This window comes from Carassius carassius, chromosome 35, assembly GCF_963082965.1.
Source record: "Carassius carassius chromosome 35, fCarCar2.1, whole genome shotgun sequence".
NCBI classification, from domain to species: Eukaryota; Metazoa; Chordata; class Actinopteri; order Cypriniformes; family Cyprinidae; genus Carassius; species Carassius carassius.
Window position 1 is genome coordinate 12,099,551 of NC_081789.1, and position 20,323 is coordinate 12,119,873.

At 37.2% G+C, this 20,323-nt stretch overlaps 1 protein-coding gene across 2 annotated transcripts; it reads right to left on the minus strand.

The window, feature by feature from the left end:
* Window positions 1-716: 716 nt before the first annotated feature.
* LOC132115973 (DNA topoisomerase 2-binding protein 1-A-like) lies at window positions 717-20,276 on the minus strand. 2 transcript variants are annotated; one of them, XM_059524433.1, is made up of 28 exons: window positions 19,970-20,276; window positions 19,459-19,558; window positions 19,200-19,334; window positions 17,601-17,744; window positions 17,261-17,442; window positions 16,823-17,016; window positions 16,544-16,735; window positions 15,543-15,706; window positions 15,199-15,362; window positions 12,486-12,736; window positions 12,095-12,405; window positions 11,830-12,002; window positions 9,925-10,136; window positions 9,412-9,734; window positions 7,828-7,992; window positions 7,636-7,751; window positions 7,382-7,505; window positions 6,665-6,826; window positions 6,465-6,558; window positions 6,137-6,332; window positions 5,775-5,992; window positions 5,134-5,273; window positions 4,699-4,798; window positions 2,657-2,820; window positions 2,453-2,581; window positions 2,292-2,381; window positions 1,975-2,136; window positions 717-968 (listed from the first exon to the last, which is right to left on the minus strand). In XM_059524433.1, exons 2-28 carry the CDS (start codon window positions 19,543-19,545, stop codon window positions 831-833), a joined length of 4,530 nt encoding a protein of 1,509 aa, XP_059380416.1. In that variant the 5' UTR covers window positions 19,546-19,558; window positions 19,970-20,276; the 3' UTR covers window positions 717-830. The 2 variants fall into 2 exon arrangements, with proteins under 2 accessions (XP_059380416.1, XP_059380415.1); XM_059524432.1 differs by having other exon boundaries at window positions 7,828-8,013; window positions 19,970-20,273.
* Window positions 20,277-20,323: the final 47 nt, after the last annotated feature.

A 20,323-nucleotide genomic window follows, 5' to 3' on the forward strand; every position in this document is an offset into this window, starting at 1 on the left:
CTGTACATTCTGTTTGATTACACCAAATAATTGTTAAAGCGATAGTTCACCCAAAAATGAAAATTTGTATTAATTACATGTTAATAACCCTCATGTCATTCTGAAGACCTTCATTCATTTTTCGAAACTCAAATTAAGATATTTTTTATTAAATCCGAGAGCTTTCTGACTCTGCATAGACAGCAACGCAACTATAACTTTCAACAAGACCCAGAAAGGTAGTAAGGACACTGTTAAAATAGCCAATGTGACATCAGTGGTTCAACCGCAATGTTATGAAGCTACGAGAATACTTTTAGCATGCAAAGAAAAAAATGAATGAAGGTCTTATGGGTTTGGAACAACATGAGGTTGAGTAATTAATGACAGAATAAAACATTTTGAGTTAACTATTCCTTTAAGCCTCTTTTTAATAATATTTAAATAGTACTTGTTCATCCATTAGTGAAGGGAAAAAACAACAACTCTTTTTGTACGTGACAGGTTATACATGGTAATTTAAGAATAAAATGACCAGTAAGTCTTACTACCCTTCCATTATGTGAAAAACGCTCCCTCCGCTGGGAAGAAAGTGGTAGTACATCAGAGTCTATAAATGTCTAGCATAACACAGGTGCAAGCTTGTTTAATTCAGGCTTTTGCAATTTCTGTTGAAAATTCTTTTTTTTTTATTTTTTTTTTTACGCATGACTGTTCAATAGATTTCTTGGACTGTGTTTCACTTTTTGAATTGATTTTTTATTGACAAGACAGACATATTTGATCAACAATGTAATAATTGAATAAAATCACTTAAATACATATTACATTAGCATCTGAAATTGGATGTTTTATCTCACACGACTCTTCTTCAATGTGGACTTTTCCCCAGAGGCTTTCCGTTTGCGTGAAGATGTATCTTGAACTTTTTCTAGATCATCCGTAGCTGCACCAGGAAGATAGTAAGCATCCATTGAAGGAGAAGGCTCCTGAAAAAAGAAGCTATTTATATATGTATACAAATCATACTTTTCAATGACTGAGTCATTTTCTCCTGATAACCCCGAAAAGAACTTAAATTACACTTTCAGTTCTGATCGTACAGATAAGAGCAATACATCAATTGAATCTGTAATGGGTCTACTTTTAGTATACAGACATAACTAAACTTTGTGCATTTATAAAATAAAGATAACAAACAAGGTGTGCTGTCTGCAGCCTTTGTCTACTTCATTTAGACACGCGTCATTAAAATGAACTGTAACTCAGTGAATACTCAACGAAAAGACATGAGAGATTTATCTATAGAAAGCCTGATATTTCTACTTTTAAACCAAACAAGTGCTGCCGAAGACAAATATTCTGTGATAAAGTAATCCATATGAAAACAACGCGATGTCCGTTTTTCATGTCTCCCTTCATTATCTTCTAATGCGACCACGCCCAAACTTGGTAGGATAGTGTGTATGTATATATATATATGACATCATTTTAGGCTGTTTATGTACTCTTCACTACACTGTTTGCAAAGCAGCTTTAGACAATGCTGGCAAAAGGATAACAGATCCTTTTAGGTCTCCAGGATTGACTTAAAATGTATTATAGTTTCATAAAGTTTAAAGTCTAATCGAATCTAAGTCTAATCAGTTTGCAAGGAAATCTGTGATTATTGTATTTTTTATATATTCTAATGATACACATGAAAACATTTGTCAAGTTTCCAGACATAACTAAAGTATTGCTTTCCAATATAATTAGGAAATAATATTATTTGTCTACTGTAACAACTTTTGATTAACTATATGGTCCTAATGAGCTGTTTGTACTTGGACCCCGATAACTGCTGTTTGCAACAATTGATTCTTTTTTTTGTAGTCATATTGATACACAATTACACATTTTTGGACAAACTGTGCAGCCCTTTAAACAATTAAAGCAATATAAATCCCCCAAAACGTGCTGCACTAGTCAGGTGTCATCATCATCAGCTCTTACCTGCATTAGGTAATCAGCAATGTACTCTGGTTTTAGACATTTGACCCCCTGAGCTGCAGCCTCACTGATGTCCACTCTGACATCACCTGGTTTTAACCGACTAAAATCCACAAAAAGGTGTGTGGCCTCTTTAAACAGTGAAGGAGAAGGGTCTGGCAACACCTATACAGGGACAGAGAGGGTTAATACAAGACAGAGAAACAACACAGAAAGAAATGAGCAGAAAACAGAAATCACTGCCTGTAAGGTCACAGGAATCCAATGTTATTTATGGATTCAGTGTAGAATCAAAAGAGAAGAACACAAAAACAACAGACCTTGGCTCCCCCAGACTGCAGCAGCCGTCTGAATCCAGCCTCTCTGGCCTGGTCAATATTGAGCATCACAGTCCAACCCCCAAACGCACCCTGCATGTAAAAAGCATTAGGTGCTGCACCATGTACTTGCATGCTCACCCAAGCAAAACATATACGTGTACCTCCTTGTTTGAGCTGCCTTGTAGTGTTTTCCTCCATCGCATGGCTGCCAGTGCCAGTCTCTTCTGCTGAGAGTTGATGGATGACAGAGCGTCCAGGATAGAGCTGCTGCCCCACTCGTACTGCTCCTCCTAAGACACATACAGGATGTGAACAACATCATCTTTTATCACCGAAAGACACTAATCACTAATGCGGACACATACCTCTATGAAGTGTCCTTCTGCACGACAGGCCTCCAGATACGAGCGATGAAGAATCCACTTGCCTGCTGCCATAGCGGCCAGATACTTCTCATTCCTCAGAGGATAACCAACAATCACATGAGTGCAGCTGGGATCAAAACTCTGTTTCTCCAGCACAACACCACCTGCACATGTACACATTCATGACGCATCAAAAAGAGAAGCTTTGGGTATGGAATAAAACAACTGAATATACAGTAGTAAAAATACAGAGTAAAACAAGAATTGTTTCCTATTTTAATATATTTTCAAAATTCAAATTTTCGAATTTTTTGCCATTACTCCAGCTGTTACTTAAAAAATATATATATAAATAAAAAAAAAGTTGCATTATTCGCAAAGTATAATGGTAAATTTGCAGAAACTGATATTTTTTCAGGTTGCTTAGATGAACAAGGTTCAGAAAGAACAGCATTTATATTAAATCTAAATCTTTTGTAACATCATAAATTTCTTCCATCACTTTTGATCATTTTAATGTGTCCTTGCTCAAAAGTATTCATTTCTTAAAAAAATCTCTTACTGACCTCATATATGAACAGCAGTGTGTAACAAATCATATAATACATGCATACCACTGTTGGCAGATGGCTCATAGTTTTCTGGACTTTGACAATGTAATTTACTTGGCAGTCTATGGGACAGTCATAACTCATAAGCCTCCCAGTTTTCATCCAAAATATCTTAAATTGTGTTCCCAAAACAAACAAAGCTTTTATAGGTTTGGAATGACATGGGGTTAAGTGATTAATGACAAAACTTTCATTCTATACTTTTTTTTCAGATATTGTATTGAAGTAAATCTAAAATACCCTTTAAAATACCAAAAAATACTTTTTTTATACTATTTTACAATAAGGTTCCATTAGTTAATGCATTAACATTAACTAACAATGAGCAATACATGTGTTAATGTATTTATTAATTTTTGTTAACATTAGTTAAAAAAAAAAAACCACTGGATATTGTTAGTCCATGTCTACTTTTTATTATTTAAAGAAGAACCCAATCTGATTTATAGTTGACATTTGAGGCTAGTTAATACTATAGAAAAGCACAAAGTTTTTCAGTTAGAGTGTTTTCAGCTAGTTTTTTTTATGGTTATAAAAATACGGCAACAATGGTTTAAACATCATTCAATGTAAATTGTGATAATTGCAATTACAATTTCCAGGGAATAATCATCAATTATGATTTGTGCAGCCCTAGTCTGAATGATGATTACTTTCACTGTTTTGGATCGCTGCATTTGGACTGAAAATGAAAGTACAAAATGATGCATTCTGTGTATGATAGAGTAAACAGTCAAAGCACATGCAGCGGAAGCCTCCCCAGGATCCTAATTAATTCTGAAGGGGGCATTTTTGGCCCTACTTCTGATAAAATGAAAGTAAAATACACAAATAACATTTAGACTGTGTTTCTGATTAAATAAAGCAGTAATTGATGTCAAAGTCATGAGTATGTTTTGATTTAAAGGTCAGAAGCCGAAGCTTACATTAATAAAAAAAAAAACATGACACTTGTAAATTAAATAATTGTATATAAGCTGATTTATTCATTAATATGTAATATGTTGTTTTTGAAAACAAATTAGAAGCTCTAAAAGATTTTCTGATTTTTAAATTTGTTTTTACAAAAGAACTTTAACATTACGGTTTAATTCAAACATATAATTTCTTGTTAAAAACTAACCAAATTGAAAAAATAAGTTGCTTATAATTTCCACACAGGAGAGGCTTGGTGTTGTTTCCAAACAAAAGGAAATATATCGGTATCGGCCAAAATGAGTTGAAAAATACAGTCATATCGGATATCGGCAAAAATCTTATATCGTGCACCCCTAATACAGACCAATCCATAAGACCAATTAGCTAATTAGTTGATTTTGAAATTATGTAGTTTTACGCATCCCTAAATTAAGTTCAGTGCAGTCAGGTACACTGACAGACACCATATAAAGTACAAGAAATGGGAGAAACTAGGTTGCTTTGTGTACTAACCTAGCTCCTCTATGAGATGACTGTAGTCGATGCGCTCCTGTGGGTTCAATGAAGACAGCAAGAATCGTGGAGGATACTTTTCCTCCTCCTTATCTTCAGTCTTTTAAAGAAAGATCCAGTTAGATCAAATTTGAATAAAATGAATTATAACTACTGTTCATGTAAAATTCAATTAATTTCAACAGTTTGTTTCATTCATGAATGGTTTTGCATTTTTAACACAACATGAAGAGACCCAGTGCTGATACTGGTGAAATATAAGCACTCTTGGAAAGCCTCATGTCCAGTCAGATTTGAGAATCAGAACTAAATTATGTGTGTGTATATATAAATAAATCAATAAAACCACAAAAAAGAAATATATGGTTATCAAAATAATATTGAGCCACTCAAAAGCAGCCAATCCTTCAGCAAGAGAGCCCTAGGTATGTGTACCTCTGAAAGGGAAGGAACTGCAGGTTTAGAGGTGGGGAAAGCAAGAGCGAGTGCTTCAGGTGTTTCAGGGCTCTGTAGCCTATCAGCTGGAGGTGGGGTCACCTTTGGCTTCAGCTGTGCGTCGATGACTTCAAATGCAGCTGGGAAGGGTCCGAAGGGTTGAATCAGAACATTTATAATGTGATTTTACGTCTTTACACTAGGGTTCAAAAGTTGAGGTATGTTTTTTTATTTATTATTCTTTTATTTAGAAAGAATGCATTTATGGATGAAACGGTTATTGGTGTGATAAACCATGATAAAAAGTCCCGATGGTTAGTATTACCATTTCATATTTAATTATTTAAACTCTTTTTAATGTTTATGAAAACAAAATGTGCATAGTGCTGCTAATGTTATTTGCCATTTTTTGAAAAATCTGCTTTACCCTTACGACTATACATTTCATTTGAAACTATACTTAAAAGTTGAAAAGTCTGTAAATTAAATAGCATTTCCTCAATATTACTGTTTTACTGTATTTATGATCAAGCCTTGGTTAGCATAACAAAAAAAATTCTTAACAAACCTAACTTTTGAATAGAAGTGTATCTGCAAAAGTATGTACATTTTCTAAAAAATTTAATGCATTTTTCTCATACCCATTTCCACAAGCTCAGAGTCAGTCATAGAGTCCCTGGCTGTGTTGTCAGAGAGGGGCGGTGGGACGATGGTTTCAGAGTGCTGGGAGGGGCTGCCAGGCCACTGCAGGTTATCAGCCAGTTTAGCTCGCTCCTCTCGTGCAGTGGGGTCATCCCACACGATCTGCTCACTCTGAGACGGCTCTGTGTTCAGGTCCACAGCTACTTGACGTGACATTCTGCCAAAACACAATCTTTTATCATGCAGTCTTAAAAACACAACTTTCACAATGGAAAAAAGTGATGCAACAGCAATCAGATGCTACAAGCTTTGAGATAGTGAAGGGGTCAGATCAGTACTCTAGCCAGTCTTGTTTTTATACCGTAGGGCCTCTAAAGTGCGGCTGCGTCTTCCCATTCGCCCCAGGCTGTCCGGGGTGTGGGGTGATTCTAGTCCCCCTGAGCCTGTTCTGACCAACCGCGAGGAGCCTCGACGACCGCTGGTCAGTTTAGTAGCAGACATGATCTCCTGAAGTTGCCTTTGAAGACTCTCTCTCATCTCAAGCGTTTCTGTGAGATCTGAGGGAGGGAGAAGATAAGAAAAAGGAATGAAGACAGAGATCAAGCTTTGAATTGTGACTTTAGATCAGTCAGAGACAAACATAGAGATTTAATACAGGAATCAAAGACACATCTTTAAAAATGACTCACTTCTTTCAGTGCTGACGGTCTGATCTTTCTCAGGCTCTCCCACACTGACACTCTGAGGAGTTGAGATGTCTGCGATGCTGTCAACAGGACTAAGCTTTAAAACAAAATTCAATATATTACAAGTTACAGGATATAAAAAAACCTCTATATGATAGGGCTAAAGTGTATGGGTAGTGCAGTGCAAGGTATAAATCCATCACCCTGGTCTCCTCATTCTCTGTAAACGGCCTGAGTCTGGTGCGGGGGGTGGAAGGAGGTGACCTCGGAGTGATATCTGCCACCTGACTCATGGTGAGGCTCATTTTGGGGTTGAATGTAAAAGGGTAGAGTGACTCGGACACATGCTTCTGCTCATCTGCACACTGAAAATAATATGTACAACGGGATTTAAAACTCCAACTTTTCATCATGTTTAAGGGTATTTTTATGTACTAATAAAACAGTTTACATCTTTGTTGCATGTTTAAATAAATATAATATGAAATACAAGTTTGTTTGTTTTTTAAACTTGACTGATTAAAAGTAGTTGTGTTTCCATTACAGATCTGCGAAAAACTTCAGCAATATTTTATAAATGTTGATAAAAAAAAAAAAAAAGTATTGCGAAATTTCCATTTGCATTAACCGATGTTATGCGACTAAATCTTATATTTTTTTCCTTTCGCAACGAGTCATGGTGACAGTGACGTTTCCAATAGGCGCATTTTCAATTTTCAATTTGCGCAATTTGAAAGGTAATGGAAACGCAGCCAATGATATTCTTATTAAATCAAAGAATCCTGAATAACTGCATCACAGATTCAACAAAAATATTAAGCATTAACACTTCAACTTCAATGCGTAAATTCTGAATGAACACATTCAGAAGTTCCACAGACACCCGGTTTTGTGAGATATGCATTTATATGCATACGTACAGCCTGTAGCCAGTGTTGTGACACTATATGTAGTCCTCTCTCTTTGACAGCTTTGTATTCCTTACTGTTGTCTCCTACTTTACCCTGGTAGATGTAGTGAGTGACAGAGTCATCACACGACCATCTATAAGAGAGAAAATGCATTAAACTCCACCAGTTTGGCTAAAAACAAATCTGTATTTCCTACCAACATCTCAGATTGCGTTATTACTTTTAGACAGATTCACTGAAAATGAGAGAGATTTGGCATATACCTGAAGTCTGCACCTAGAGAGGCGGCCACTGCATTGAGTTCACTCTGTTTCTTGCTTAATTTCTTGCTTATACACACCACCACCCCACTAAGAGGAGCTGCAGCCTTCTGCTTCACCTGCAAGACACAGACACACCTGTATATATCTGTATACACATAGAGGTTCTGAGTGTGTGTGTGTGTGTGTGTGTACCTCAGCTTCAGGCTCTTTTCCCAGTTTTGGACTGGCAGTCATGGCTGCGAGACTCGTGACATGACTGCGGTTGCTGTTGGCAACTGCAGCTTTAAGGTTCCTCTCAATGACCTCCGACAGAGGAGTCTCAGCCCCCTGACCTTGCTGAGGCTTATTACCAGGAGTCTGCAAATGGTCAAAAACATCCTACAACACAGACATACCACCATATTACAAAATGTTTAGTTTTAGCTTAATCATTTTGCACTTGTCTCTGATCATTAGAAGAAATGTAATACTGAATAGACAAAAAAACTGCAATGGGTTAAAAGTGCCATAGAATGCAAAAATCTCTTTTACAAGATGTTTGAACACTGTTGTGTGGCCACAGTGTGTGAAAACAACCAGCCTATAATGGTAAAAATCCACCCGCTCATTGTTTTATAATCCCCATAGTTCATAAACAGTCTCTCCACACTAACACTTCCAGGTTTTTCACTACTATGATGACATAGTCGATGAAAGTCCCGCCCATTTGTGGCGCTCTCTGCCCTATTAGCATATTCACAGCTCTGAGTGAGAAGCTGCGGTCCTCTATTACTGTTCTCTTACTGTAGCTGCTGGAGGTGCAATGTCAGCACCATAGAACCATTAAAAGTGTAGTGTGTTGGGATGCACCAACAACATAGGAGTCTCCACAGACCGCTGAGGACACGTGGTTAACTCTCATTTTCAAAGGAAATGTCCTAGAAAAAAAAAAAAACTCCTATACAATTGTGCTAACATTTTACAATGGACTGTCCCACAAACATGGGTCAGTTCGGCGCTAGAGTTGTGCAAAGATTGCTTCTGAAAGAGGGGTCGATACCAGGGCTTCGTGCGCAAACATCCAGACTCCAGACAAAGTCATCATATTTTGTTTCCCAAAATAGCTTCTTGGCTCTCTGTAAGGTTAATGCAGCTAAAGCTACCATTGTCTATCTTCAGTGATGCTCCATTCATGTGCTACCAGAACGATCGAAAATAGGAATGTGGTAGTTAAAAATTGCATTTGGAAGCAATGTTAAGTCAGTAGCCACCAGTTAAACTGTAACACCGGTTATGCATGAGCTCTTGAAGCTCTGGCAGGGTTGGCAGGTTTTCACAACAAAACCAGCTCAATTGCTACTCAAAACTAGCACAATCACATTATGAGGGGGATCCCCAGTAAAAATCACATTCCGGTGGGGTAAAATATACATTTTTGGTGGGATTCCACTGGTAAAATGTGCATTTTAGGGGATAAATATCACATTATTGGGGTTGCTGGGTTTCCATGGGGAAGTGGGATAAGCCACCCCAACAGCTCGTTTTGTCTTATATCATAAAATTGGCAATATAAACAAGCTATAAAAAATTATCAGTGGGGTATTTTGTAATAAAACTTCATATACACACTCTGGAGACACCCGAGAACATTTTAAAATATTGTATCAATGCATTCTATGGCACTTTTAATGTTTCTGACAATGGAACAAACTGTGTGGCCATTTCATATCAGTCTATTAACTAACTTTTAACTCTAAACAAGGCTTATAATTAAATCCCTTCCCATGTCCAGCTCACCTTTGTGTTAAATGAGGGTCCGAAGAGTTTGTCTCTGCTCAGGAACCGAGAGGGAGTGTCTAGTTGGAGGGAAGAGTCTTTCTGCAGGGTTCCTTTGGCCTCATCCTGTCCCGGGGTTGCTACATTGGCCTGCTCCTCCTCTCCCTGTCTCAGCTTCCTGACTGCTGAGCGGACAGTGCGACTCTGAAAGCGAGCCGTGTCCAGAGGGGTGATGGCAGCACTATTTTGTGGGCCCAGAAGTGGTAACTCTGGAGAGCGCTGAAGGAGGTGCAGTGGTGGCGGGTATTTCTGAGATGCTCCGACAAAACTGTCCTCGGTTCTCTCTATATAAAAAAAAAATGACAAAGAAAGAGTGATATTTGGTGTCCAAGTTGTATATTACACTGGTCTATGACATCTCTTGAATTGTATTAAGTCAGTCAAAATATAATTTCAGTCTTAAAATCATAACTCCGTCACAGCAGGTTGTTAAATAGTCACAAAACATTCTTTATAATTCTACTTCTGACTGACCTGGAGAGGGAGGCAGGTCAACCAGGAATCGTGCCTCATCAGCACGCTTCCCTGTTCTGGCAGATTCTAAAACCCAGCGGATTGTGACTGCAGGCAGACCCCATTTCTGAGCCGCCTGGTACTTTGTGCCCTCAGGAGTCTGGAGTACCAAATGAGTGCTGGCCAGCATTCCTTTTCTCTGATTAGCAGTCCGCACAAAGTAATCCTGAACACTGCAGACCGATGTGTAGGGGGAGAGAAATAAGAAAACATTAGATTAGCTCTGAGAAAAGGTAATGGTTATAAAAATAAAAATATGTAAATGCATGTAGTTCTGAATAGTTAAATTGGAGTTGTGCTTCAAAATTACATTTTAAAAACTCTTAGGTCTGATGTAAGGCAGAGATTCTGCATGATTTGTGAAGGAAAATTCAAGACTTAAGACCATGTAAAGAAAACGTTTGTAATAAATGGAAGTGGACACACAGAAATCCATCAAAATTAAATGAATTAACGATTAAAACAAATATCTGTTCTCTGAGCTCCCCTTATAATGTTATCAACAATTTTACATTAAAAAAAAAACAATTAAGAAGTAATAAACAATTTTGTTATAACCAGCACAGCGTTGGCTTCAGTTTTAATCATTCTGAATATCCCACATCAGCGCAGAATGTAAGATCATAGTTTAGGTTAGGGAAATTGAAATCGAAAGTGGACATGGAGACAGGGAGACATAGGATGCTATTCGCAGCTTGTTTGTTTCACATTTTGAATGAAGGTGATGTTATGGCCCCACTCATGAGAAACTGGGGAGGTCAAAGTCCGGCGAAGTGGATAATTGTGACTGCGTCCCCCTTGGTTGCTCTCATGCAGGATCAGGTTAACAAGGCAGCAAAACTTGCTTGATGGTTTTGTTTTTCGCAGCATTCCTGTGTTTACAGTGGAAGTTCGAGGCGGCTGAGCCGGCGCATAACACACATAATAAATGTTATGTGAGTGGCTTATGGGTAACCAATGATTTTAAACTTTGGACAATACTTGGCAGAGATACAACTATTTGAAATTCTGGAATCTGAGGGTGCAAAAAAATCTAAATACTGAGAAAAATCACCTTTGAAGTTGTCCAAATGAATTCTTAGGAATGCATATTACTAATCAAAAATTATGTTTTGATATATTTACGGTAGGAAATTTACAAAATATCTTCATGGAACATGATCTTTACTTAATATCCTAATTATTTTTGGCATAAAAGAAAAATGGATAATTTTGACCCATACAAAGTTTTTTTGGCTACTGCTAAATACCCCAGCAACTTAAGACTTAAGGGTCACAAATAAAGTTTATCCACTCTGATTTTGGGATCTGAAGGAGGGCAATGCAAAGACTGTTTTTCCACAACTTGGCACTGCACAGTGTCTTGTATTCAGAGCGATATTTATCTTTTATCTATGTTTGCCTCTCATTATTTACACTACGTGTGCGAATTGGTGGTTGGGGCTAAACAGTCAGTGATGTAGAAGTAGGTGTTGATCTTCTTCTGCAGAGGAGGTGTTTAGCTACGCTATTACATCATAGAGTGGCACATTCCACAACCTGTCATTTTGGCAGATTGGCCTCAATATAAGCTCAATATGTGCAGTTTTTAGACTAACAAGAAAGAGCTCTGAAACTTACACAATGCTTTTAATAGTACAATGACTTCTTATATTTAAAAATATAAAGGGAATTTTGGTTTCTCAGTTTATGACCCCTTTAAAGATAAGCTTCCTTCATTTTGTTAAGAAAAAAGACATTTCAATTAAATGTATCTTGATGTAAGGATGTTTAGATATTTGTACTGGAAAACAAGACGAAAATACTGAGGAAGACAAAAAACTTGAAACTACCTAGAAGGTGAGGACTGTGATCAAAAGGTCTTACCTCGCTCCCAGGTGTTCAGCAAGCTGAATGAGAGACTCTCGCTCAGATCCAGTGAACTGACTGACGGACAGCACGCAGTCTTTGAGAGGATAGAAGCCTTCTCTCACTGCTACTGGAGTGAACAGTGGATGAGAGGGTAGTGGCAAAACACACTGCTGCTCCACACACATGGCCTGAACACATACACACAAACAGTCCATTAGTAATAAAGAAACATCACAGAAAGTGTCCTGCCTGTGCATAGACTCAAACATATCTTTCTTACCAGCCAGGTATCTGTCGCAACCTCATCTACTGTGGCCTCCACATCACAGCCCAGCAGCGGCACGATGGCATAATTCGCCACAGCTCTGGAGCGGCCGACCAAGATCTTCCCAGCGTTTTCCATGACTAGTTCTGAGAGCTGCGCTTCAGCCTCAGCTCCAAAACCAAACAAGATAAAACGCTTCCCTGCAAAAAGGCCACCCACTGAGGTTTCAACCAAGGTGGAGTCTTTCACTGCAGGTGGAGGCTCTGGAAGCAAAACGCTCTCGCTCTGCCTGGTGCTGGTACTATCAGTGGCCTGAGGCAGCTCAACTATGGGAAAGACAGGCAGGGAAGAATAAAGGAGACAGACAGGTGTAGACAGAGGAGGGTTTAAATATTTATCAACTCACCCACAGTCTGGTCATTCTCCATGTACTGTGATAGCAGGTCTTCCTCTGCTCTGGCTTGTCGACCTGGACTAAGGGCAGGAGGGGGAGCTATAGAGGGTCTGGAGGCGCGGGGGGCAGCTTTGTGAGGAGCAGGCATATCAACAGCAGCTGGGGCAGGGGGCAGAAATGAGGGGTGAAGGTAACCATCCTCTGGGAGCAAGGAGCCACGGGAGAAACTCTCCAGCAACCACTGCACGGTCACTATATGGGGTCTGAGGAGAAGAACACAGAAGCACATTTGAATTGTTTAAACTGTACCTTATTTTGGACAAGAATGGCAAATTAGATAGGAAGAGCCCAGCTGAAAGATATGTACCATGAACCTTGTGCAAGGGGTGTTTGATATTGACAAAAAGTAATATCTCAATATTTCCTGGGATTTTATTGATAACGATTAATTATACAATATTTTGAGGACTGTGTTATTGTGCTGGCATCTTAAACCAACTCCTAAAGATTTGCCTTTTTTTTTTTTTTTTTTTTTTACACTTTTTCTATAATTTTTAATGGATTTTTACCCTCTAATGGCATTTCTGCCTATATAAAGCCTTTTGCTTCTAAAAATTTGCATTGTCTTTGAAATCAAATTCTTACATTTAATCAGTGAATTAGAATAATAAGACATTTGGGGTGTTACCAAGCAAATGAAATCCGTATCATCAACAAAATTCATCTTTGCGCTGCAGAGGCAACACCAGAAGCTGCATCTGAAGGGGTGGTTCTAGACCCTTTTTAGGGGGGATTCAGCCCCACTAATACTATAATCAGCTATCTGAATGATCAGGCCAGTGCTGCTTCCTCAAAGTTTATCAAGATGTCACAAGAGATCTCAATGTGGTACTCGCCCGCTGTGATAAATTGTATAACTTTAATAGGCAATTGTCTATATTTACTTCATCCAGTAATAGAGATTTTATAAGCACTTTAAAATACAGTTTAGGTAATTTGTATCATTGTACCTAATGGTCTCTCTGAAGGCTAAGTCCCCGTGGGGGTGAAATCCTAGAAGAATGTATAAATAACATTTTACTCTATTAAACATGAAATGTTGAATTCAGATATTTAAAAAATTATTTAAATAATAAAAAGATTCTTTAAATGTGAAATTAAAACTGTCGATATGTGGTAGCAAGTCACTGTAAATAAGTGAGTCATTGTTACTGAACCGAATAATTTAAACAGTTGATTCATTCAAGAACAAAACTTTTTGTTGGCAAAATAGAGGAAAAACAGCCAACATGGTGTCTGAAATGTAAATCTCTTAATAAACTTCTTGTTTATTGAAATATCATTAAAAAACTATATTAAATTTGTAATTATGGTAAATTTGGGAGGGAAAAAAAGTGCTGTGAAATTGATTAACTTTATGAAGTGGTATAAATATAAAATTTTCTGCCACCATGTCTTGAATTTGGTGATCATTCTAAATGTATTTTATTAGACTGAATCATGCAGTGAACGAACGCATTCTAAATGCACACACGCACTAGTGTAGACTTCACTTAATGCATGTGTGCACTCTGTAGGTGTTTTGAATGGTTTTTACAAAATACACGAAAATTTCAAAATCGCACTGAACGACAATTATGATATTATCGCACACAACCCTACCTTGCACTTTCTGCAACTAGTAACCCTGACATGGAGTTAGGGCCCATTTACACTACATTTTACACAAGTAAAAAAAAAACTGGAAACTTTTTATGCATTTTGTCTGTTTGTTTACACGACAAAAGGATTTTGGGGAATGACAAACATATACAACATATAATCTAGGGATGCATCGATCCAATACTCCGTATCGGTATCGGCTCCGATACTGGCATTTTCTCCCGAATCGGGTATCGGTCAGACGAACCGATCCAAATCCGATATTGTGCGTATACTATTCTGTGTTATTGTTGAGCCTCATGAAAGAGACAAAAACATTATAAAGCACCAAAAAGTTTTCGTGCACTATATTTCAAGTGTTTTGAAGCTGTTCCATAGTTCACTGTGAGGTACAGATGACTATTTAAGTCATTAAATTCAAGTTCACATAAACTCTACTTTCTGCTGCGGCTGTCTGTCACCAGCAATCAAACTGCATGTGGCGTTCGGTTACTACAGTCAAAACAATGTAACACTCTTCAAGAGCACACAGTAACTGAGGTTTAAAACTGTTCAAAGAAAAGGCTCAATAAACTAACGCACAGATTTAATACACTACGTATCAATATCTCTTCTTAACTTTTCTATACAAAAAGCAATGTATAACACATAACCAGATTTAGACATTCACTTTTATTTGTAAATAGAAATGTTTCACTTATGTTTCATTAAAATGAAGTCTTTAATGCAGTAGATTGTGTTTAACACACAAAAGAGTGATGGTCAGGTCAACACAGAAGTATAGAAATTCTACATTGATTAAAAAAACTGCGCTGGTATCGGATTAGATCGGTATCGGCAGATGCGCAGAATTTTCTGTATCGGATCAGTTCTGAAATTTTTTTTATTGTTGCATTGCCAACTACTGGCCAACTACAGTGTTTTTGGCCATTTTCACAGATGTGTAAAAGCAAATCATTTTGAAAACGTTGTCATGCATACATGAAAGTTTTAAAAATGCAAGGGAAAAACTTTTTCTGTTTTTGACTACATTGTTGTTGTGTAAACGTGGCCTTAGACTGACCTGTGAGTGGCTTTGTCAAGGAAGACTTTGAGCCCCTGGTCTGGTTCACCCATCACTATATGGGTCAGCTCTTGGCTGGGCTGGTTGTAGTGCAACCCTCCGGCAGAGTTCACCATCCGCCGCAGTTTCTCCAGTTTCTTTCCTGATACGCCACATAGATATAACTAAAAGACAAAAAGAAAGTGAAAAAAGGTCAGTGATGGAAGTTTTTTCCTTCCAGATTCAACGTTTAAATTCACACAAATGAAAAAGATATCCCATAGGCTTAATCCTTAAGATATCACTAAACAATGTCTCAAATGCATCACTTAAAATTGTTCAGGAAATGTTTAAAACAAACTAACCTTACAGCCATCTAACAGGTCATCAACTCGACAAACAGTGACATCAAATGAGTCAACTGGATCAGGAGTCTCTATGTGGCTGATTCCTGCTGTGGTGAGGGCTGTTTCATTGACATTCATACTGATATTAGAAATATGGCTCAATCCCAGAAGTGAGGGACCTTCTGCACAAACAAATGACAGAGAAATATACACCTGTAAACTAAATAAATCATACATTGGAACTGGTCATAAGTAGTGAAAAAGTGAAAGTGACGTGACATTCAGCCAAGTATGACGACCCATACTGAGAATTCGTGCTCTGCATTTAACCCTTCCAAAGTGCACACACACAGCAGTGAACACACACACACACCGTGAACACACACCCGGAGCAGTGGGCAGCCATTGATGCTGCGGCGCCCGGGGAGCAGTTGGGGGATCGGTGCCTTGCTCAAGGGCCCCTAAGTCGTGGTATTGCCGGCCCGAGATTCAAACCTACAACCCTTAGGTTAGGAGTCAAACTCTCTAACCACTAGGCCACGACTTAAGATATCTTAAAGTATCTCTAAGATATCAAAAAGTATCTTTGAAATACGTCTCTTGGGATCTACAAGGCTGCATTTATTTGATCAAAAACACAGTAAAACAGTAATATTGTGAAAATTTAAAATAAATGTATTTTCATGTATTTATTCATGTGATAGAAAAACTTAAATTTTAGCAGTCATTACTCCTTCAGTGTCAGAGATTCAAACAAAAACATATATCATTACTATCATTTATGTTTAAAAAAAAAATAAAAAATAAAAAAAATCACTGTGCTGCTTATTATTTTTGTGGAAATTCTAATATTTGAAAGACTCCTTGAATAAAAATAAATAAATAAAAACATTGCTAACAATATTTATTAACAATAAATCAATTTAAAGCGTTGTATTAATCTCTTTCCAAAAAGAAATTATTTCCATACAACACAAATGGTGCCTCAAGCTGAACGATAAAACAGTTTTTTTACTCACCCTCTTTGCTCCTGTTGGATCCTGTAGGAGTGGAGGTGTTGGGTCTGCCTGGCTTCTCCTCCGCCGCCTTCTTTCCACGCTCCACGGCATACCTGCTCTCATCCTGACAAAAGCCCTTCTCGATGCTGTCAAACAGCCAGTGCAGGGACACACAGTATACGTTCCATTTACGGGCAAACTCATATTTCTGACCTGAAATGCAACACATAAAACGAAGTGAAGAACATCCTAGGACTGTGTCCAAAAACATACTGATGAGGTCAGAGATTACAGGGTCACCTGTGGGTTCACTGGCAATAAGGTGAGTACACTCATTCATCTTGAGCTGCCCTGTGTAATTGCCTCCATTCTGGTCACACAACCTCTGAACCTCTTTACGCTCCACAGTAGAGAGTCCCGTCACACACACCGTACAGCCTTTCAGGACTGGACACCGATAATCCTCCGTTTTCAGTTCAGAGTGATGGAAAACACTGTGGGAAAAGAAAAAAAAAAGATTGTGAAGGGTTTTTTAGCCTCACCATCTGGTACACAAGTCATCAGAGTAGAGTTGTGAAAGGAAGGGACGTTATTTTGTTTTTAAAGATGTGTATGGTATGAAGATGTTTATGGATAAATTGCTTATAACAACACTGCAATATTCCATTAAATGTCGAGTTTTCAATTTCGAGTTCACAGTGACTTTTCCCATGGTGACTTTAACCATGTAGACTTTACCTATCCTGAGACTTTTCCCAGCATGCTTTCACCCAGCTGGGCAAAAGAATGGGCTTCCCAAGGCTTGCGGCCACCAGGTATTTCTTACTCCCCACTTCACCTGCCACCAGGTGAGTGACAGACACATTGAGATCACGGTAGACCCGTCCACCCATCAGCTGGACAAGATCCATTACTTCACTCTACAAGAACAACAAAACAGCTGCTTATTTGTTGTGTAGATCTGCACATGCAGATGTAATTATTTCACTAATTCTATGACATTTTATACACTCTGTAAGCAAAGATGGAGAAAATAAGCAATTATATATTTGACTTAATAATCAATGTGTTTCCTTACCCGTGCCTCTTTGTCAAGGTTGGTGCAGGAGATAGTGACATCAGCCATGGCCATGTTGTACACGGGCTGCTCTGCTTTGGGCACACATCTCTGCTTCTGCAGACAAAACAGCACTACCAGAGGACCCACGATCCTGCATCCCAGCTGCAAACATGACAAACATACAGTTTTGATAAATTATTTACATTGTAAAATTATTGAAAGTAACATTTATAATGTTACAAAATTTCAGATTTCAGTTTCAAATAAATGTGCTAAAATAAAAAAAAAATAAATAAATAAAAAACTCACCAAACTTTTAAGGTAAAAAAAAAAACAACAACTTTAGTTATACATCACTCAGTTTTTTTGTAAATAATGCAGAGATTAGTGATGTACCAAAATACCGACAGCCACAACCATTAATCAAAAATAATGCAAAAGCAGTATTATTGTGAAATAATTTTACTATTTAAAATAACTGCTTTCTGTTTGAATGTATTTTAAAATGTAATTTATTCCTGTGATCAAAGCTAAATTTTCAGCATCATTACTCCAGTCTTCAGCGTCACATCCTTCAGAAATCATTCTAATATGCTTATTTGCAGTTCAAGAAACACTTTTTTTATTATTATTATTATTAATAATATTTAAAACAGTCGAGTACATTTTTTTCAGTATCCTTTGATGAATAGAAAGATCCAAAGCATTTATTGAATTGAATTTATCTGAAATAAAAAGCTTTTGTAACATTATACACTAAATAACATCCGAAGACTTCGAGTCAGTATATTTAAATCGTTATATATGTATTATTAAATTATGAAATTATAGAAAGTAATACTTTTATTTAGCAAGAATGCATTAAATTGATCAAAAGTGATGAAAAAGACATTAATAAATAATAAATAATGTTTAAAAAAAATTATATTTCAGATAAATGGTGTTCTTCTGAACTTTCTATTCATCAAAGAAACCTAAATAAGATTCTACTCAGCTCTTTTCAACAGTTTTTTGAGCAGAATATATGAATGATTTCTGAAGGATCATGTGACTGGAGTTATGACGCTAAAATACAGCTATGAAATCACAGGAATAAATTACATTTTAAAATATATTCAAATAGAAAGCTGTTATTTTAAATAGTAAAAGTATTTCACAATATTACTGCTTTTGCTGTATTTTGGATCAAACACATGCAGGCTTGGTGAGCAGAAGAGAATTCTTAAAAGATTCTTCGTTCAAAAACTTTTGACTGGTAGTGTAAGCTACAATTACACATGTCAGTGCTTCACCCTGACCAAAAATAACTCTAGAGTAGCAATATATAAAATTTGTTCAGCAGAAATACCAAGGCAGCTTGTTTGCTGAAGAACTATGAGTGGTTTATCACCCTTTGAACAGTGCACAGAGTTTAAATTAGGTTTTGATGTCTCTGTAATAAATTCTTTAAGTCAAAAAATTCATTTCAAAAGTTCATCAGTAACCGAGACCATAAAACCGTACACATTTCATATAAATGCAATAAATGAACACAGAATTATATTTTCTCTGGATGGAATGGAATTTAAGTGGCCAACTGCTTATCACTACAAAAAGTGAAGAGTCCCACAAACACACCCCCCTGCAGCGGTCAAAGGCACTGCTGGTGAAGTCACTGAAAACAAACAGGGACTTGTCATTGTGGTCCAGCTCTAGAGCGGCTTCCTCATCCAACGTCTGCACATACTTCTCTGACTGCAGTTCCACTATTGCCTGAAGATGAATAAATAATTAAATGAGCAAAAGACATCAAGTAATGCTATTAAGGTTCAAAGGATATTATAAGATAAGAAGCATTCAGTGACAGATGTTAACAAGAATGACATATTATGATCACCTTATAGGCCTGGAGAGCCAGATCACTCTTTTGTCCATTGCATTCAACAAATTTCACAATGTATGCCTCCTTGTTGCCTTCTGACATGCTGGTATATAATCTACATCACGTGGAAACAAACGGGCAAGGATTTAATGTCATCATTAAACACTGTAAACATCTGCTAATCATTAACGTTAGTATCCCGTTCTCTCAATAGTGTAATTCTCTAATGTAATACTTACCTGTATATTCGATTTTGTATTAGGTTTAACAAAGTAAATAATAATTAAATACAAAAATCGAACAAAAAATGGATGCTGTGTGTGTAGGATTATGACACTAATAATGCCCAATCATCGATGTCTCACTGCAGGTTGTTTTGATTATCTCATAAACAAGGCCAACAAGACGTCAAAGAGTGTCAAACTGTTGTACAGCTCTAAAACGTGTCTTCTTTAATTTATTAAAATAAAACTAACGTAAGTAACGTTACCTAAACAAACACTCATAATAACAAATGAAGACTTACCGCAAGACCGAGCAGAATCTTGATTACGAGGATTAAAACTAATTTCTAAAAGATTTTGATCTCATTTAAACTTAGTTTTTATCATTTCATTGCAGAAACACATAGAAATATAAGACAGCAGGATAATTAAATTGCTAATCTGTCAGTATTTTATTTTGAAAATTCGTGTGAAGCCGTATTCCAGTCATTTCGCGCCATCAGCTCGGAGAATAACTTCCGCTTCTCTTCTGTTTCTGTGGTGAAATAAATTATTAAAATATATGACCGCCACCCATCGGACTGGAGGAGTGTAGTATCAGAAATCAAACAACTAGTTAAATACAACTATTATTTTTACTCCATGTACTTTTAGAA